Genomic DNA, 22,121 nt, shown 5'->3' with positions numbered 1-22,121 from the left:
TTATCCTATCATAGAATCAGTTTAGCTTGCAATGGTGGGAGGGGTGGTGTCACAGGATTTAAAAAATGTTTTACTTTCTTAATAGGAAAAGAGCAGCAGTGCTGTTTGTTTCATCTTAGGTCAATTTTGTTATATTTTCATGAATTTAACTATTTCATTTAAATAACACTTAATATGCATATATTTTTTTAGATTTTATTTACACCTTCATATATTTCTCATTCCTAATGTTACATATTTTTCTTCTCCTTTCCATTTTCCTTAGTCTACCTTAGCAAAATATATCCTTTTCTCCCCAGAAATCAACCTTTGACACTATGGATCCAGAAAATTTTAGCTTAACTTTCTTTTTCATTAATTCTACTTCTTAATTTCAGTCACATCTTTAACTTTTTTAAGGTTATAATTATTTTTAAATTTGAATTTCCAGACCTTTTTTTGCTTATTTAAGTATTTGTAATTATAAATTATTCCCCTCTACCATCTTATGAGCATGACTCAAACTTTGGTTTGCAATTTTTTTGTTATTGATCATTAGTTATTATTTAATATCCATTTTATACGCATAGATACAGAGAACAAACTTCATCTTCAACTCATGAATGATGTACAGGTGTATTTTTAAATTACCAAATACATATTTCAGTCTTTTTGATAAATTTTAAATTGTGACCATATAAGGAGTTTTATACTGTGTTTGATTTTTAATTCTTTAACGTGCTCTTGTCAATTTTGTTGACTCACCTGTATATTCTTAAGAAGCCTTAATTACTGTGGAGACAGAGCTGATTTACAGCAGGATCAGCAAAGTTCTGCCTTTATTTCTGGGGATGCCTCCAGCCTGAATGTGTCTGACTCTTAGTCAAAAGGACTGTGAGATTTGTAATGCACACGTAGGGAACAAAACTTCCCTGGCTAAAGTTAGCTTCCTCAGTGTTGCCCAACCTATCTAGACAGGGCTGGCATGGCTTCCTAGTGGCTGAAGCTTTGTAAGGAGTAGTCTCTCAAGGCAAAAGTTCCTCCCCCAGGTCTTGTTATTCCAAACCAGAGACTCAGCATGTTTCAGGAGCAGAGACTGGGTTCATGAGGAGCTGACTGTGGATGTTTCTTGGATCCTGATATTTGCCTGAATTCTCTTTCTCCTGCTGCACCAGATGCTTTGCCCTTAAAAGGCTCATGTGTGATACACTGTGGGGTCTAGTGAGTCCTAACAAATAGCAGAAAGGGAAAACCTGTGCATTTATTCCATGGTATCATTCAATTAATATATATCCATTGAATAAAATGTTTATTTTTGTTTTTCAAGTATTCTTTATATCTTTATGATTTGTCCACCACCATTTGAACAAAACATTTTTTTCTCTTAATTTTTCAATTACAATTGATATTCAGTATATTAGCTCCAGGTGTACACCATGGTGGTTGCAAATTTATATGCTTATCCCCTGGATAAGTCTGGTCCCCACTTGGCAGCATACATATTTACTATGATATTATTGACTATATTCCTTACGCTGTACTTTACATGCCCATGACTAATTGTAAGAACCAATTTGTATTTCTTAATACCTTCACCATTATCACCCAGCCTCCCCTCAACCCCCCTTATATCTGGCAACCATCAGTTTGTTCTCTGTATCTATGAGTCTGTGTTTTGACTCTTAATTTACTTTGTTCTTTAGATTCCACATATAAGTGAAATCATATGGTATTTGTCTTTGCAGCATTATTCACAATAGCCAAGATATGGCAGCAACCTAAGTTGCCACCAATAGACAAATGGATAAAGAAGATGTGGTACAAACTATATGCAATGGAATATTACTCGACCATATAAGAAGAATGAAAACTTACCATTTGCAACAACACGGATTATTTTTAGAGAAAACCATATTTTTTTGGACTCACTATGAAAATGAATTTGAAAATGTCTCCCCCTAGTGCTATAAGATCTGATTTTATATGTGCTGAGGGCACCTGTTAAAGTTGTACAAATTTATAATTGTTATATGTGCCTGGTGAACTGAATATTTTAATAAAGCTTATCCCTCATAATGTTGTGTGTGTATTAAGGATGTTTGAGTGCATTAAATGTACTTCTTTCTTTTTCTGTTATTATTGTGGACACTCAAGTTTTCTTTTTGTTCCCATTATCCCGGTATATGTTATACTCTCCTAAAATTTTAACCTCTTGGGATACTTATGTTTTTAAAGTAATAGCTTTTATAAACTCATAAAGTCTGGATTTTTTTAAATTTGGTGCCATAATGTGAAACAGTCAGATCATCATTCTATAAAACCTGCCTCAGTATCTAATAGTTTTTCAGTTGGCAATTTAATATTCCTCTTTAGCCGTGCTACTGAGGTTCCAATCCTTGGATTCCTAACATATCACTGAGTACCTTTATAATTTCACAATTTTCATATATCACTTAAGAAATTAAAATAATCAAAATACTTGCTGTCATTCAGATAAAATGTCACTTAAACACATCTATTAGAACACAAAATTTTACAAAGGGATATTCATGAATTAACTTAGGTTCTGCAGTCCAGTAAAAATAAAACACTTAAAGTGATTTCTTAATTACTTGTGTTTCTGAAACATCGATATCGTTGGTGGTGGTTCCGAGCTTCCGTGGCACTGTAATTTGCAGATGTGATGTTTCAGAGTCTGCAGTTAGAAAACAAAAGGAGACATATGTAATACTTTAAACAATAAAGAACTTAAAAAATAAATAAAAATAACATAGCTTATACTATTAGGAGGAGGAGGAGGAGGAGGAGGAGGAGGAGGAGGAGGAGGAGGAGGAGGAAGAGGAGGAGAAAAAGAAGAAAACGTGTGAACTTTCTCAGGGTGTAGCATCTTTCATCTTCATTTATGTTTCCTCTCCTACCATGTCACTCTGAACTTCCAAGCCCCAACACACACACACACACACACACACACACACACACACACACACATTGTGCGACTCCAGGAAGAGGCCCCTCTCATGTGAGAGTGTTGCCCTACCACTGTCCAAAGAGCCTGGGACTCGCTGACCTCAACCCTGACTGGGGGAGGAAGTGCTGGTCTCAGGACCCCACCCAGGCTCTCTGGGACCCACCGCCCCAGCAGCAGGGCGCTCTCTCCTGCCCCTGCAGACTCAGGTAAGTGAGGGCCAACTGCCCCAGGCCTGCTCTGAGCTCTCCAGCCACCAGGCTCAGCAGGACCCTGAAACTAGGTGGCTCTGACAGCATGACTGGGGACCCCCCAGCCTGGCCCTGGGATCTGGAGCAAGAAGGGAGACACTGGCTTCTCCCGGGGACACTGTGCTGGGCGGCCCTCCTATGGCGCAGGTTCCCCACTTACAATGGTCTGCGAAGGTCAACCTGCCGAGGCCTGAGAGGATCAGCAAGAGAAACAGCATTGCGAGCCAGGTGACCCTCGCCACAGTGCAGGCAGTTGGTGGCATAACTGAGGCATCTCGCGCATGCGCAGGGGGCTGAGTTCTGGGCCAGGAGGATGGAATGTGAGACTGCTCGGCCCCGCCCACCACTGAGGACTCAGCCAGGGAGTCCTGCCTCCTTCCAGGTGCCTCATTTCTCCCAGGCTAACATTTTAAAGGCCTTTGGGGGTCACATTCGGTTATAAAGCCACTTTCTTCTCTGGAAGCAGCTATTGTTGGTGAAGTTCTTGGCAATATGAAGAGTTCACGTCATAGCTTTCTGGTAAAAAGACTAAATTACTGCATTAAAGGAAAAAGACAATAGAAATTCCCAATATGTTTAGTAGCAGACAATTGCCTTTTTTAATCATATCTAGTGCCAGATGTCTCAGGTCTAAACAAATACAGACATACCCATGAACATAAAGGTATATTGTAATATATATATTCAATTCTTCAATTGGCAGTAAGTTCATTTCTTAGAAAATCTTTGGTTAAACAAACTAAATTTAAAAACTAAATATGAAATGTGTGTATATATTCGTTCTAATCCCCCAGTATGAAGTTACAATTAAAGTATTAGGCAGGAAAAAAAAAACAAGTATGAAGTGATCCTGTAAAAACAACTTTATATTCTCATTATTTATTTCTTGTGTATAATTTAGTTTCTGCAGCTAAGCAGACTACATAAAAGTTAAAAGTAAGCTTTTCCCCCCATCAAGTGTGAAGTTCACCTGTGGAAAGGCATGGAATTAACTTGGAAAGAGCTTTCCTTTGATGGCTTAATATGCAGCCAATTTTTAACTTTTGCAAGGATTTCTAGCCGAACAGTTCCTAACTTGTTCCTCTATGGAATACATGTGCTTTCATTCCTTACTTGCAATATTTATAAACACAATAAAGTGATTGAGTTTTCCCAATATGTAAAATGAAACAAAATAAAACAATGAAAACATATTTTTCATGCTTTTCTTAAATCATTTTAGCATGATTTATCAAAAAAAAACTATATGCAAGTACCAAATATAGCATAGAAAATTCTACTTCTAAATAGCCAGTTCTGTATACAATATTTCACTAACATATTCACAGCCTAATTATTTAGTTTTGTTGTGATGCATGCTGTATACCATACTCATTTATTTGAATTCTTTTTTTTTAATTGTTTTATTGCTTAAGGTATTACAAAGAGTATTACATATGTCTCCTTTTTCCCCCGCCCTTGACAATCCCCTGGCCTCCCCTACCCCCCAGTGTCTTGTGTCCATTGGTTATGCTTATATGCATGAATACAAGTCCTTCGGTTGATCTCTTACCCTCCCCTCTTGCCCCCCAACCCTCCCCGGCCTTCCCACTGTAGTTTGACAGTCTGTTCGAGGCTGCTCTGCCTCTGTATCTATTTTTGTTCATAAGTTTATAATGGTCTTTATTATCCATAAATGAGTGAGATCATGTGGTATTTTTCCTTTATTGACTGGCTTATTTCACTTAGCATAATGCTCTCCAGTTCCATCCATGCTGCTGCAAATGGTAAGAATTCCTTCTTTTCTACAGCAGCATAGTATTCCATCGTGTAGATGTACCACAGTTTTTTGAATTCTTTTATATATTTTAAAATTAGTATTTGTATATTTTACAAAATTATGACTATTAATAGATTTAGTATATCAATATTATGTTGCTCTTAAAATAAACTGCTTTTCTGATTGTCTAAAACCTTATCAAATCTTTGAAGTCTTCTAAATGTCGCTGAAGGCATGATGAGTATTAAAAGGTTGTTCAATGGTTCTAAAAATTTATGTTGCTCAGTCAAGTAACCAAAAGGTGAAATATGTATTCATTATTTAAATTAATGACTTAATTTTCATGACTGGTAATAACTGCTCAGTTTTTAATATGCAAGAATTATAGGCATTCAAATCATTTGTGTTCATATCAGCAATTATTTTTTACATGTTTACTACAAGCATGGAACTAAGCTGATATCAAAATACGTGTGACTCTCTCCCTATTTCCAAGTCCATCAGAGACTAACAGAAAACTAGATATGCACAAGAGATGCCACAGATAGAAGCAAAAAAAAACCCTTGTTAGAGGGATGTTCAAAGTTCTCTGGGACCACAACCAAGATAATTTTGTTTTCTATACAGATATCAAGTGAAGCTAAAGAGTAGCTGTGACATTTTGGGTTTTGTGAATGACTTGTGCTGATGTTAATGCATTTTATAACTTTTTTCTTAAGTAATTTTAAAATTTTATAAAGATTTACGTGCAAATGAATGATAGATTTGTGTGTTAGAATGATAACTTGTAATAGCGTGAGGGCATTAAAATGATGAGGACCGGAAGCAATAACTTCATTAAAGGGGAATTTTCCATGGGCTGGGCCAGTACTGTCTACATCCTCAGGAATAAAGAGTGGGAGGGGAATAAAGTAGTAAAGATATCTGAGAGCTTTTTAGGGAGAAAAATAGGTTTGTTGAATCATTTGATATGGAGGAGGGTGAAATTGTTAAGATGTTAAACAACTGGGATGAGAGGAGGTCACCAATGTTATAGGAAGCAGATTCAAACAGAGAGTGAGAGATAATGAGTTAAGAATATGTTCCATCATTGGTTGGGAGCAGACCATGGGAGGTGTAGCCTCGACAAAATTGAACAGATGCATTTCAGAGAGCAGCAGCTCTTCATCATTCATGGTCCTTATTCTAGGAGCTATCCAGAGTACATTCCTGGCTGCCACATGTCCCTCTACTTGCACACACTTATCTGCTTCCAGGGTGTCCAACTTTTAGAAATGGCTATAGGCCTTGTCAGCGCAGCAAGAGCACTTTTCCGACATCAGTGTGCCTCAGAGATTAGTTTGGCATTCAACTTGGAAACTGGCAAACTGATTCCACAGGGACTTGTGGGGGATGGTGCAGAGGGGAGCATTAGCCATATCAGTGACCACAATCCTCTCAAAGGATGTATTAAAAGGTCTCCCACCATGGGAACTATGGCAAGCTTATACCTTGGGAACTTGTCTTGACTTCTCATTGTACTTCTGAAGATGTAAGCAAGCTCTGTCTGCTTTCATTCGGTGATCCACATGTGAGTACACTGCACGACCTGAGCTCCACCTGTTTCAGTAGGGCTCTCCCTTTTCCAAGAAATTTTTTTTAAAAATGACCTTGCATATTACACTCAGGAACAGTTACAACAACCAGGAATTATTTTGGTAATCTGTGTCCAGTCCATCATGAGCCTACTAGGAATTTAGGTAGGCATATGAACTAGATAAAACATTGACCTGAAAACAAACAAAAAAAAAAGAAAAAGAAAAAAGCATTATTCTGTATATATGTGCATGTAAGTGAACAGCACTGAGAAGTATTTTGTATCAAGAGAATGACCAGCAGTATCAGAGAAATATCCTACCAAATCTGAATCTCTAGGGTTAGTGCTTCAGAATGAGTATTTTAGAAAACCTCCAAAAAAAAAAAATGAAAAAGAAAAAGAAAACCTCCCCAGGTAGTAATGATGCAACAATTAGTTATGACAAGCTGGTGTTCAATGAAAACAGATGGAAGTCAATAACACCATCACTTAAAGTCAAGTAAGTGGATGGTAACAAAGCAAACTGAGGAAGAATTCTCAGAGGCAGATAAACAACTAGGATTAAGAAGAGATGGAAATGTTTCAGACATGGAAAAACAGTTCCAGTTTCAAATGAGGAATAATCAAATGTCAGCTAAGGAAAAAAAAAACGACTGAAGGTAATTACTGGAATTTAACACAGCAGAGGTAAGTGTTTGTTTTGCCAAAATAATTTCAGAAAACAGCCAGGGATCAAAGCTTGTCTGCAGTTAAGCAACGAGGATATTTTTATTTCTGAAAGCTTATAGCTATTATTAAAGATCTCATATTGGGCTATATCTGCACAACAGCCCAGATTTTAACTGATACAAAATTACCAAACCCTATGTTTCTCAATTAGGAAGGACAATCTTCAGAGTATTACACAACTATATGGTTTCCGAATTTTCACTGGCCTTTTACACAATTTGTATGGAAGTATGAGTAACAGAAGTTTCCTTACTGTATGCAAAATTTTTATTTTAACAGCCCCTCATTTTTCAGCACTCATTTTCCTCTTCAAATTTAAAAGCAAAATGGTTTGGGGGCAAGACATTTCAACTCCACGTTTGAATTGTTCTTTGCTCCTCACTTCTTTCTACAATTTCAGCGTGGAGAGACAGTGAAAGTAGAAATGCTGCCTTATAAGAAGTCCCAAACTCACCCTGGCCCAGAGCCACTTGATATTTTACTTAGTTTAGGCTTTCCTCATTTGGTCATTTCAACAACTGATAAATATTGGCCTCATATGATGATCCTCTCTTCAGATCGCCCAACTCATCAGTATTCGGAGAGCCCTAAAGATAGGATAAAGTTATCTCTACTAGTAACAACAGACTGGGCAACCTTACCACTTTTGGTCGTGCAACAATAGTACTTCTTAGCAGCTTCTCTACTCTCTGTAACAGAAAGCAGATCTGAAATATACCTTCTTTGCTTCTTACAGGCATGGCTCATAGGCTCTGCCAACCCAGGTCAAACATCGAGGCAATTGAGTATTCTTGTCCAGGGTGATTTGTAAATTACAGCCATGATAGAAATGTGTCTCAAATAAGTTATTTAAAGGAAAATAGAAAAGAAAAAAAAAGATACCCCAAGGACAGTTGTATGCTCAATGATATTACACAACTATCTCTCTCGGGGTGGGGGTGGAGAGGGGCAGGGAGGGAGACTTATGGGTTTATCAGTTTCAGTGAAGGCTAATTTCAAATTGTCACTTGATATTTTTAGAGGCAGAGATGGAAAGAGACATGGGTTGCACACCATAACATAGTAACTTCACTATAAAGATATAACCAATATGGGAAGCATGCCAGAGTCCCCGGATAATCAAGGCTAGAGTGTGTAGGCCTTGGTGATAGTATACCGAATGTCCAAGGCCACTCTGCCCCTAGGCTAAGATACCATAAGCAACTGCAAGGCCACAACAATCTCACAGTGTGCTGTACCCTTCTATAACCCAAATGATTGTCACTGTTGGCAACCAGCCTTCTTTGTCTCTGGAGTGATATACAGGTTACTGACCAGCTAGTTGGCCAGAGAGCAGCTAGGAAGGGAAAAGGATAGAGAGCTCAGATGGAGCTGAGAGCTGGTACTGCCAAGATGTAAGGCTAAGAGCTCCCAGAGAGCTTAGATATAGCTACCATGTTAACCAGCTAGAGTGTGCTGGGCAGGAGAGACAGAAGCTGCTAAGCCAGAGAGTTCAGATACCGCTCCGATGTAAGGTGGTGAGTTTAGAGGCAGATAATAACAGTGGGCACAGAGACTGCTACTACTTTGTGAGAAAGATATGTATTTTCCAGATGGTGTTTGGCTGCCTGATTGGGACACTGTTGTGAAGGACTATTTTGTCTGATGGAAAACAGAAAAGTAGGCCCTCTTGGCTTCATGGGACAAGGATCCTAGGTTGCTTCCCCCTGATTCAGAGCCTCTTCAGGATTCAAGTTGGAGTAGATAGGGTGAAAATTGATGCTGTAAATACATAAACACCAGACATAATTCAGGTGACTCAGATGCAGATTATTTATTATTTCATAATTTAAACCTTCAGTAGTGACAACAGAGGTGAGGAATAAATTATGTTTTTATCTCTTCTTGGTTTAGGCCAGTTTCTGATGATTTATTTGGGTTTATCCTCTCTTCAGGCCAAAGTTGTTAGAGACTGTTGCTGTAAAAGAAAACAAAACAAAATACCGGAGTTGCTTCTTTCTTTTTCTGAGCTAACATATTTCTAACGCAAGTAATTTAAAAGATGTGGGTAATTGTAAGGATCAAGGAAATGAAAACTAAATCTAGAAAAAAAAAACAAAAAACAAGGATCTGTTGCCTTAACTGCAAATACTCTGAATTTTATAATAGAAGTGGTTTTATAAATACTCTATTTACCCATGTTCAGTAGAATGATTCACACACTTTGATACACATACAATTTACTGAATGAATTAGAAGAGGAAAGCCAAGGCAATATTTGGCATTCCAAGGACTCTGAATGATGAGGATCTAATGTCATTAAAATCTAAAATCACTCTGTAGAATTATGAAAAATGAAACCAATTAAGCATGAAATAAAGTCAAAATGTTTATTGTAAATTTAAGTACAAAAGCAAAAATGACAAAATATTTTTAGAACCACGATAAATAATGTTTAAAAAATGTTATTTATTAACAGTATGCTAGATCTAAAACCCTAACTTACATAACAGAAAAATCAGCCAAGAGGCAGAAGGTAAAAATATAATTAGCATTCCTAATACTAAAGGTCGTCTCAAAATTGCCTCTAGTTCCATATGGTAATATTTTGTACTTTTTATTTCTATGTCATACTCTTTATAGACATAGCTCATTACTAAATGACATAGTGAAAAAAAATAGCAAAAAATCCAATAGGACAGTAAAAAATAGTAAAATTTTAAGATATGCTCTCTCTCAGAAAATATACCACTTACATGTCCAATTGACTAAAAGTAAATAATTTATGAAGTTACAACTGGACACATACAGATTGGTGGTGATCATTACAATTAGGTAATTTGGCAATAGATATCAAAAAACAATAAGAGTGTACATACTTTATTTATGCTTTGATCAATCTCTCTTCTAGGGATTTAACCTGAGACTATAATCAGACAATTGCTCCAAAATGTGTATCCATTTAAGGATATTATTTACAGGGAATTTGTAATAATGAAAAACTGGAAGTACTCTAAATATTTATAATAATCAATTTTAAAATAAATTCTTTTTCATTTTTAAATTGAATACCAAATGTCAGAAAATAATTACATAGGCCTAATTTTAAGATAGGAAATGTCCATAATAGTCTCTAAGTTTAAAAAAGTACTTTTTTGTTTACTTAGGAAAACATTTAAGCAGACATGCATCTATATTATTAATGAAAATCGTCTTTGTGTGTTGATTATGAAAATGTATAATTTATATATCTACCAAGGTAACATTGATATTTTAATAAATATTTGATAATATATTAATAATCAGAAATATGAAGTTTGAAAATAAAATTACCTATATTGTAATTCACTGTTAGTTTAGTTCTAAAACCAAAATTTACCTGGATATTCCTACTTTCCTTTTATATGCATTTCAGAATCTTTTTCTCAATTATATGTACCCATGTATCCAAAATATATTTTCATTGAGTTTATTTTTAATATAATTATAAAATAATAATAATATATTTTTTAAACTGCCAGGCACTGGAAAAGCTTTCTGTGTAAGCACAGGAAGGGGAGAAAGCAAAGTAAAACCTGGTAACTGCTCCCTACCTGCCTGCCCTACCTTACACCTCCATCCCCTCAATTCTTTGCCCTCAAAATATACAGAAACCTACATATACATAGATGTTGGAAGAGGATACGTTTTAAAGTTAAAAGATTAAAAAGGAAGAGGTAAATACTGTCAGCTTCACCTTAAATGGAAAAGGAAAGAGAAATATTTTAGATAATAAGATTCAAAATTCATGGGGAATTTCCTTTATCATTAAGTCTCGAAAATAAATGTTAAATTAATTATAAAGTAAATATAAAATGTAAATATGATATGTATGATAGTTTTAAAAATGAAAACATAAGTTACAAATATGATTGAAGCCTAATAGCTTCAGAAGATGATAAACTGCTGAACTGTAACAAAAAGTATACTGTGCCAATTATATATATATATATATATATATATATATTCCCACCTGCACTGTGTGAGTCCTAATTGTTTGATATTCTCACCAACCCTAAATGTCACCTCTTTTAATGTGATCCATTCTTATAGGAATGTAGGGGACCTTCATTTTTATTTTGTCTTTTTCTGAGGAGTACTGATGTTGATCATTTTTTCATGTTTTGATACCCTTTGATATAAAAACTATTAAGTATTAGTCAAAATTTCAGTCACATTTTCTATATATTTGTACATATTTCATTCTTATAACATATACTACATGTTTTTTATGAAGCGACTCTTCAGATATTTTGACTAGTAGGTTCTCCCACCTTTTGTTATTGTTTCGTACAAATTCTTTACAGAATCTGAATATGAGTCTTCATTGGAAATATATATTAAAAATGTGTTTTCCCACTTTGTGTCTTACCTTTGAAAAGGAAGCCCTTTGGGAAACAAAACATCTTAAATTTTTAAAAATGTTATTCTATTATGGTTCAAAACATATAATGCAAAATGATTAATCACACAGTTCTACACTCACCTTACAGTTGAGGATAATTTGCTGTTACTGCTGTCTTCTACTGACACAGACCTATAAACATAATAAAACTTATTTTAAAGTGGAGAAAATTTTTAAATCTTAATTGAGTGACTATTTAAATAAATGTTTTCAAAGAAAGAGTGATTCAATAAATGAAATATCTTCTTGTAACAAAATAAAATAATACAAAAAAACAGATGCTATCTCAATATTAGAACAAATGCCACCAGCCACCTTGCTTTGTTGATTAAATCCTCTTATCCTCATCTTACATATTTTTTAAGAGTTTATGTGAGAAGCCACATTTGTACAGACAGCCCCTCCCTCTAATTCTATGTTATCCCTAACTCTTCAGGTCAAATTAAGCCAAAAAAACATTAAGTAGTAGTCAAAGATTTCAGTTAAATTTTCTATATATTTGTACATATTTCATTCTTCCTCTCATAACACATACTTTATGTATGCTCTTCCTATCAATTTTTGGAATGCAGAACGAGAGGTAAGTACTTCTGTAGGAAAATACAGCAAAGTATTAACAACGGCCTCAATAATGATGTTCGAATATTAGGGTAACCCACACAGCTAGCAGAGCTGTGCAGTGGAAGTGTTCTAAGTTCATAAATATTTATGTAACTGATTACAGATAATGTGGTGATTTCACTTACTAATTTGGTATATCTAAAGTTTACAATACATTGGAAAACCATTATGATCTCCCACTTATAGAGTTATGGAGATTAATTTTTAAATATGTCTTTATGGATATTTTTACAGAGAAAGGAAGGGAGACAAGTAGAAAGATAAAAACGTTGATGAGAGAGAAACATCAGCAGCTCCCTCCTGCACATGCCCCACTGGGGGCCTACAACTGGGGTATGTGCCCTGACCAGGAATCAAACCAGTGACCTCTTGGTTTATGGGTTGATGCTCAACCACTGAGCCACTCTGGCTGGGGATGGAGAATAATTCTAAGAACTTGAAAATATCATAGCCTTTACATTCAGGTTCATAGATATTATCTCTAAGAGGTGCTCTAATAAAGGTGTTTCCCACTGGTGTGAGAGTCCTTATCTGAAACATTAATTTTCTGAAAGTGCCACCTATTCTCATCAAGCCTAGTGGTAAAATGAATAAAACCAGAAAACATATAGAGGATACCAAACTGGTTTTATCCCTGGGCCTCTCCACATATTTCTTTACTTATAGTCTTACATTATAACTGATGAAATCTGAATACTTATTTTTTTGGCTTATTTAATGAATTACATACATACTAGTGACCTGGTGCATGAAATTCGTGTCCATTAAAAGAGAATTAATTAGAGAAAATATTTTAATATTGCTATTTGCCCTTTCTCTATAATAGAAATGTCAGAATGAAAGAAAATTAGTAAAATGTATATGAAAATCTTCCTCTTGTCAGAGTCTAGGGCACGCCACAGGAACCAGTGTCAAGTCCCCGCCCACCCACATGCACCACAAAATTGCGCAAGACCCAGACCTGGCCAGCCCCACCCCCACTGAGCTAGAACCAGACCCACCAGCCCCAACCCCATCAAGCCCCACTGGGTGGGGGGGTGTGGCCTCAGGTAGCCTGGCCTGGTGCTGGAATGGGGGGGCACAGCCTCGGGTCCCCCAGCCCAGCCCTGGAGCAGGGGGCGTGGCCTGAGTTCCCTTGGCCTGGGCCAAGGCAGGGGGCATGCCTTGAGGTCCCCGTCAAGCCCAGCCCGGTGAGAGGTGTGGCCTGAGGTCCTCCAGCCTGGGTCGGGGCAGGGGGAATGCCTTAAGGTCCCCCCATCAAGCCCTGCGGGCGGGGGGCACAGTCTGAGGTCCCCCGTCAAACTCCACAGGTGGGCAGTGAGGCCTAAGTTCCCCCGTCAAGTCCCACATGGCAGGGGTCGTGGCCTCAGGTCCTCTGGCCTGGCACCGGAGCAGGGGTCATGGCCTCAGGTACTCCAGCCCAGCGCCAGAGTGGGGAGTGTGGCCTTAGGTCCCCCAGCCCGGCACCGGGGCAGGGGGTACAGCCTGAGGTCCCCCGTCAAGCCCCACTGGGCATGGGGCATGGCCTCAGGTACCCTGGCCCAGTGCTGGGGCGGGGGGCACGTCCTGAGGTCCCCCGTCAAGCCCTGCCAGGCGGGGGACACAGCCTGAGGTCCTCTGTCAAGCCCTGCTGGGCGGGGGGTGCACCCTGAGGTCTCCCAGCCTGGCGCTGGGGTGGGGGGGCGGCGCAGCATGAGGTCCCCTGTCAAGCCCCACCAGGCAGGGGGTTGCAGGCTCAGGTCCCCTGCCCCAGCCCAGCACCACACAGCTTCAGGTCCCTGCTGATTACTCATTAAGGCTCATTACAGGAACTCAGCAACTGCTGTGGGCTCAGCCATCTTATGTTACGGAATCCCTGCCTCCGCTGTGGGTGCAGCCATCTTGTGATGGTGTGATGGTCAATTTGCATATTCCTCCTTTATTAGATAGGAGATATATATATATATTTTAGAGGCCTGGTGCACGAAATTTGTACACTCAGGAAGGGAGTCACTTAGTACACTCAGCCCGGCCTACACCTTCTCCAATCTGGAACCCTTTGGGGGATGTCCGATTGCCAGTTTAGGCCCAATCCCCATACATCCCTCTTGGAATCGGGGACCACTGGCTCCTAACCGCTTGCCTGCCTGCCTGATCACCCCTAACCACCTCTGCCTGCCTGCCAGATCACCTCTAACTGTTCCCCTGCCGGCCTGATTGACCCAGTTGTCTCTGGCTCAGCCACCACACCCAGGACCCAGGTTTCCCTCCTCCAGCTGGCCACAGGCACCCAGGACCCAGGCTTCCCTCCCTCTGGCTGGCTGCAGGTACCTGGGACTCAGGTCGACTTTGCCCAGGCCAGCCGCAGGTGCCCAGGACCAGGGGTGGCTTCACCTAGTCTGGCCGCAACCGCAGGCTCCCGGCACCGGGGGCTGCTTCACCCAGGCCCAGCTTTGTCAGGAAGGATGTCCAGAAGTTCGTCCGAAAGACATCCAGTCTAATTAGCATATTACCCTTTTATTAGTATAGAGATATATATACCTTTCACTTCTGGTTTCATCTCTGTAGCATAGATCTCTTATTTTATCCTGCTTTATTAAAACAGCAGCAATAATGACAAACATAGGTAAAGAAATGTAGAAAATGAGTTGAATTCTGCGTTTTGAAGAAGCAGATCTTTGGGCCAATGAATATTTACCTAGAAAAGAAAATGGCCATTTTAAATTATGTCAGAAATTTTTTATTACCCAAATGAAAAGATGGAGTGGCTATCATTACCAGCACTATTCCCAAACACTAAACATCTCATTCATATATATTAGGAATATTATAAAATCAAAACCAACTAATGTACAAAGTGAATTGTTACTAGTGCTTTACTGATGATTTTGCATTTTCCATCTTCTACCATATTTTTGACTGAAGGTAATGTTTTTCCTGAAGCATATGTTTAATACTTGGAAACATTCTTCAATTCTTTTCTGATATAGCTCTCCAAAATTCAAACATGCATATCACAGAGATAATTGGAATCATACCTAAATGTGTGAAAGAAACCTAGGCATTTAATTTCTCTTATATTACTATTAGGGGCCCGGTGCATGAAGATTCATGCACTGGGGGTGGGTCCCTCAGCCCAACCTGCACCCTCTCCAATCTGGGAGCCCTCAGGGGAGCCCTCTCCAATCCAGGAGTTTCTGTCTGTCTTTGCAATCATATGAATGAATTGTCTGAGACCCCCCAATCCAGTTTTGTTTGTAGCTCACAGAATAATAGAGGCATTTTTTTTCTTTGCTTCATTGGTGGAGATTTCCTGGAAGTTTTAGGATATCTTCCCTTTAATTTTTCCTAGACACTAAGTTGCTGGGAGCGACCGAGGGAGCTATGTCCCCCCAAGCCTCCTGCTCTCCCAGTCTGCTTTCTGCCCAGTGCCTGTGTATGCAAATTAACCCACCATCTTTGTCAGGTTAATTTGCATACTCCCTCCTGATTGGTTGGTGAGCGTAGCAGAGGGATGGTCAATTTACATGTTTCTCTTTTATTATATAGAACAATTTTTTTCTAAAAATTAAAAATTAATAGTCACTAAATAACTTATTTAAGTTGTTTAATCAAATATGCAGCAATAAAAAATTAAAACGGCTCTAGGATTATTTTATACAATGCATGGCTAAGCCTGGCATTAACCCACTTTTGACTAACTAATGCTAATATCTACATTTTTCTCATCAGTTCTTATTCATTCTCAACTGAGAATGTGGCTCCTCAGGTTCCATCTCTTTGTATATATTAGCCTCCTTTCTGGATTTATACTGTGTCAAGTTCACTTTCTCCATGGTTTGTTAGTCTGCCTACTTTTAATGTATACGGAATAGTATTCTCGCTTCTTTTCCAGTTGGAAAACAGGAGAAGACAGGCAGAGGAGCCACTCTCTAGCTACATTTATCTATGATTATTGAATCTCAACAAACTCCTATTATAACTGCCCCGAAGCTTCTGACTTTTTCTCATAATATTTTTCAAGTGAGTTCAAGGTAGGAAGTTCAACACTTTCTGTTTGTCTGCTTTGTGTATGTGATTGAGGTTCCCAGTATTATTAGGAAAAGGATTACATTACATTTGTAACCAGAAAGCCACTAAATCAGATGGAAAGATCAACCTCTCTGACTATGTGCTGCAGATTGATTCTCAGCTACTTGTATAATCTTTGGGTGATCAATGACACTACATGAGTTATTTGAAAAGACTAATATATTCCCAGGTGGCCTCAAAAGCATGAGTAAAATTTCCAAGAACCAGAAATATTGCTCTTACTTCTTTCCCTTATACTACTGTCTAGTTTTAACAAACTCTACTACTAACAGCCAAGAAAGCATATTTTCTATTAGCTCTCCTATTAGTTTGGTGTTATTTATTTAATTAATTACCCTGAGTCTCCATTTTTCACTGGTAAAAAATAGTCCCCAATAATCTGCCTCAAATCTTCTTCTACTTAATTCCAAAGATACTTTGGGGAATCATTCTAGCACTTAACTATTCACATATTTATGAGAAAATAATATATGTGTATATTTATATGTTATATGTTAATTTTCATGCTTTTATTTTGGTCTCATATATAATCTGGGATAGCTTTGTGTTAGCTCTCTAAAAGTGGGTCACCATAGGTATGACTACTCCCTAATATCTAAGCTGCAGATTAGCCTGCCCAGGAGATTCATTATGTATTTGCCCCCAAAGAAAATAGAGTAAGGGGGACATCCCTCTTCTACAATCAGGTTGTTTTTGGTGGGCTCCCATACATTCTGGAACAGGGAGTATCCCCCAGTTGTACTCAGCCTCATCCAGTCCTTCTTGATCTTTTTTTTTTTTTTTTTAAATATATTTTATTGATTTTTTACAGCGAGGAAGGGAGAGAGACAGAGAGTTAGAAACATCGATGAGAGAGAAACATCAACCAGCTGCCTCCTGCACATCTCCCACTGGGGATGTGCCCGCAACCCAGGCACATGCCCTTGACCGGAATCGAACCCGGGACCCCCCAGTCCGCAGGCCGACGCTCCATCCACCGAGCCAAACCGGTTTCAGCACAGTCCTTCTTGATCTTAAAACAATGTTCAGCAAACCTAGGGTAGGGGAATAGAGATTCTGAAGGGGAAATTTCCAATTTTAAATTGGAACCCTTATAATTCAGAAGAAAGAAATAAAAGACATCCTGAAAGATTCTAATGGCATTAATATAACAATGAGTATTAACACTATTTTAAACTAGGAATATATAAGATAATCAAAAAAAGGGGGGGGAGGTTTTAAAAAGGGAGAAACGGGGAGGAAAATGGGAGATATCTGTAACACTATCAAGAGTAAAAAAAATGTATTTTAAAAATAGATTGGGGCTTCGTGGTTCCAAGATGGTGGTTGGGAGGATGGTAGTGAGGGTGAGTGTGAGTGAGTGAGGGAATGGAAGGGGAGTATGTGGACATGTGTGTCTGAGGGAGGAACAGCTAGACCTTGCAGGACTTTCAGGGGATGGTAGACTGGGCTCACATGGCCAGGCAGCCTCTTCTGCTGTAACCTCTCCTGGAGCACCGTCTCTGTCATAGCAGCTGCACCATCTTGAAGGTGAGAGCTAGCAGTCACTACCCATAACCACGTGTGCCAGGGGAGCCAGCAGCCACTGCTGGCAACTATGCACATGCAGGGAGGCAGCAGCCGCTGTCTGCTACCTCACAGGGAGTCAGCAGCCACTGCCCGCAACCACACACGCACATAAAGAGTCAGAAGACGCCACCTGCAACCGTGTGGGGAGCCAACAGCCACCACCTGCAATCACACATGTGAGGGAAGCCAGCAGCCACTGACTGCGACCGTACATGTGAGGGGAGCCAGCAGCCACTGCATGAGACTGCATGCATGCGTGGGGAGCCAACAGACTCCACCCGCGAACATATCAAGGGAGCCAGCAGCCATTGCTGGAGACCACACAGGGAGCCAGCAGCTGCCCCACAACCCCGGAAAGCAGCTGGTGACCGCACACCTGCCAGAGTAGCAGCTGCCCCCCTTCACCGTGAGAGGAGCAGCCACCACCAGCAACTGTGAGACCCAACACCAGGCCCTCCGCTATAGCCTCAGGCCCTATACAATTCAACACTTAGATCCTTCAGTGAGAGCAAAAATGGGGAGTCAGAAGAACAACCACCAAAGGAAAGAAAAGGAGGAATTGCCAGAAAAAGAACTAAAGGAAATGTAGGCATAGAATATGTCAGAAAAAGAATTCAGAATAAGGGTCATACAGTTCAAAAACCAGATGGATGAGAAAATCAACAGCCTATGTTAGAACCAAGAAAAAATAAAGAGTGATATAGATACAAAAAAACAACAGCACTGTGGAAGCTTTCAACAGTAGACTGGGAGAAGCGGAGGACCAAATTAGTGAATTAGAAGACAGGAAGCAAAACACACCAAAACTGAACTGCAATAGGAGAAAAAACATCAAAAGACAGGAGGAGAGACTGAGGGAGCTTTGGGACAACATGAAACGAAGCAACATACATAAAATAGGGGTGCAAGAATGACAAGAAGAAGAGCAAGGGCTAGAAAACCTACTCAAAGACATAATGTCAGAAAACTTCCCTGGTTTGGGGAACAAAAAAGTCACACGAGCACAAAGAGTTCCAAACCAGATTAACCCAAAAAGATCCACACCAAGACACATCGTAATTACAGTGGCAAATGTTAACGACAGAGAGAGAATCTTAAAGGCTGTAAGAGAGACACAGAAAGTGTCTACAACGGATCTCCCATTATATTATCAAATGATATCTCAACAGAAACATATCAGGCCAGAAAGGAATGGAAGGAAGTATACAAAGTGATACAAAGTAAGGGACTGAATCTAAGAATACTTCATCCTGCAAGGCTATCATCAAAATTAAAGGGGAAAGCAGGAGCTTCACAGACAAAGAAAAGTAAAGGGATTTTATCACTACCACTCCAGGAAATGCTCAAGGGATATTTGTAAAAAGAAGAAAAAAATAAAAAGGGAAAAGAATGAACACAGGCAAAAAAAAAATGGCTACAAATAAGTACCTATCAATAATAGCTTTAAATGTAACTGGACTAGATGCTCCAATCAAAAGACAGTGAGTAACTGAATGGATAAGAAAACATGACCCATGTATTTTTTGTATAAAAGAGACCCACCTCAGAACACACAGAATGAAAGTGAAAGGATGGAAAAATATCTTTCAGGCAAATAGAAATGAAAAAAAAGCTGGGGTAGCAATACTTATATCTGACAAAATAGACCTAAAAGTGAAGGTCATAACAAGAAATATGGAAGGCCACTTCATAATACTACAGAGATCAACAAAACAAGAGGATATAACCCTGGTAAACATATATGCACCCAATGCAGGAGCACCCAATTATATATATAAAAAAAACATCTGGAAGATATCAAGGGAGAGATCAACAGCAACATGAAAATAGTAGGAATTTAATACCCCACTGACATCACTGGATAAATCCTATAGACAAAAAATCAGCAGAGAACCAGCTATCCTAAATGACTCACTATCAGATGGACTTAATTGACATCTTCAGAACATTTCATCCTAAAGCCACAGAATATACCTTCTTCTCAAGTGCACATGGAACATTTTCAAATATAGACCACATATTGGATCACAGGTGAAGTCTCTCCAAATTCAAGAAGATTGAAATCATATCAAGTATCTTCTCAGACTACAATAGCTTAATATTAGAAATCAACTACAATAAAAACAATTTTAAAAAATTCAAACACTTGGAGGCTAAATAGCATGCTATTAAACAATGATTGGATTACCAAAGAGATCAAAGAAGAAATTTAAAACATCCTGGAAATGAATGAAAATGATAATACAACAATCCAAAACCCATGGGACACAGTGAAAGCAGTCGTGAGAGGGAGGTTCATAGCATTACAGGCCTACCTCAAAAAAAAAAAAAAAAAACACACAAGAAAAATTGTAACAAATTATGTAACTCTACAACTTAAATAATTAGAAAGAGAACAACAAGAAAAGCCCAGAGTGAGCAGAAGGAAGACGATAATAAAGATCGGAGCAGAAATAAATGACATAGAGACCAAAAAAAAACAAAACAAAACAGAACAATACAAAAGATCAATGAACGCAAGAGCTGGTTCTTTGAAAGCACAAACAAGATTGATGACCAATAGCTAGGCTCACCAAGAAGCAAACAGAAAGGACCCAAATAAACAAAGTCAGAAACAAAAGAGGCAAAATAACAATAAACCCCACAGAAATACAAAGGATTGTAAAAAAAAAAAAAATACTATGAACATTTCTATTCCAACAAACATTACAACCTAGAGGAAATGAACATATTCCTAGAAAAATATGACCTTCTAAAACTCAATCGAGAAGAATAAAAAAATCTCACAGGCTGATAACTAAAGAGGAAATTGAAGCAAGTCATCAAAAAGCTCCCAGCAAGAAAAAAGCCCAGGGCCAGACAGCTTCACAGGAGAGTTTTAACAAACATTCAAAAAAGAACTAAAACATATCCTTCTCAGACTATTCCAAAAAAATTCAAGAGGAAGGCACTTCCTAGCTCTTTCTATGAAGTCATGATCACCCTAATCCCAAAACAGATAAAGACAATATAAAGAACGAGAATTACATCCCGGATGAACATAGATGCTAAAATCTTCAACAAAATCCTAGCAAATTGGATTCAGCATTACAACAGAAAGATCATACACCATGACCAAGTAAGATTTATCCCAGGGATGCAAGGCTGGTACAATATCCACAAATCAATAAACATGATACATCATATAAACAAATTGAAAGACAAAAATCACATAATCATATCAATTGATGCATAAAAAGCATTTGACAAAATCCAACACCCTTTCCAGATAAAAACTCTCAGCAAAGTGGGAATAGAGGGAACATAATTTAACATAATAAAAGCCATATATGACAAACCTACAGCAAACATCATACTCAATGGGCAAAAACTAAAACCATTTCCCCTAAGAACAGGAACAAGACAGGGATGCCCACTTTCACCATAGTAGTGGAAGTGCTAGCCATAGTGATCAGACAAGACGAAGAAATAAAAGCCATCCAAATTGGAAAAGAAGAAGTAACATTGTCATAATTGAAATGATGACATGATATTGTACTTAGAAAACGCTAAAGACTCCATCATAAAACTACTAGACTTAATAAATGAATTCGGCAATGTAGCAGGATACAAACTTAACACCCAGAAATCTATGGCTTTTTATACAACAATAATGAAATCACAGAAAGAGAAACAAACAAAAAAAAATCCCATTTACCATTGCAACACAAAAATTAAGGTACCTAGGAATAAATTTAACTAAGGAGGTAAAGGCCCTGTCCTCAGAAAGTTATAGGATGCTGAAAACAGAGATACATGAAGACATAAACAATTGGAAGAATATTCCGTGTTCATGGATTAGAATCAACATCATTAAAATATCCATCCCACCCAAAGCAATTTATAGATTTAATGTAATTCCCATTAAAATACCAATGGCATACTTCCAAGATCCAGAACAAACTCTCCAAAAATTCATCTGGAACAAAAAGACCCTGAATAGCTACAGCGATCTTGAGGAAGTAGAAAAAAAGTTGGAGGGATCACAATATCAGATATCAAGCTATATTACAAGGCCACTGTCCTCACAACTGCCTGGTACTGGCACAAGAACAGATATATAGACAAACGGAACAGAAGAGAGAACCAAGAAATCGACCCAAGCCATTATGCTGAATTAATATTTGACAAAGGAAGCA

General features: G+C 38.4%; 2 protein-coding genes across 2 annotated transcripts in view; both read right to left on the bottom strand.

Moving 5' to 3' along the window:
• LOC139004885 (A disintegrin and metallopeptidase domain 3-like) overlaps positions 1-3,458 on the bottom strand; it is a 76,316-nt gene extending 72,858 nt beyond the window's left edge. Inside the window, exons 1-2 of the mRNA XM_070407389.1 lie at positions 3,356-3,458; positions 2,592-2,674 (exon numbers count right to left, since the gene is read on the bottom strand). Coding sequence (XP_070263490.1) covers positions 2,592-2,674; positions 3,356-3,458 — 186 coding nt within the window. The remainder of the gene's footprint in view (positions 1-2,591; positions 2,675-3,355) is intronic.
• Positions 3,459-9,076: 5,618 nt separating this feature from the next.
• The window catches only part of LOC139006011 (disintegrin and metalloproteinase domain-containing protein 5-like), a 76,462-nt gene continuing 63,417 nt past the window's right edge, over positions 9,077-22,121 (bottom strand). Inside the window, exons 19-21 of the mRNA XM_070408444.1 lie at positions 14,824-14,980; positions 11,764-11,814; positions 9,077-9,216 (exon numbers count right to left, since the gene is read on the bottom strand). Of these exons, the coding sequence (XP_070264545.1) occupies positions 9,204-9,216; positions 11,764-11,814; positions 14,824-14,980 (221 nt within the window). The 3' untranslated portion in view covers positions 9,077-9,203. The remainder of the gene's footprint in view (positions 9,217-11,763; positions 11,815-14,823; positions 14,981-22,121) is intronic.

The sequence above is a fragment of the Myotis yumanensis genome, unplaced genomic scaffold (genome assembly GCF_028538775.1).
Source record: "Myotis yumanensis isolate MYYU_CA2020_CCGP unplaced genomic scaffold, mMyoYum1.0.hap1 SCAF_3, whole genome shotgun sequence".
Taxonomy (NCBI): domain Eukaryota; kingdom Metazoa; phylum Chordata; class Mammalia; order Chiroptera; family Vespertilionidae; genus Myotis; species Myotis yumanensis.
The sequence above is the reverse complement of the archived record's forward strand: the minus strand, read 5'-3'. Positions and strand labels throughout refer to the sequence as shown.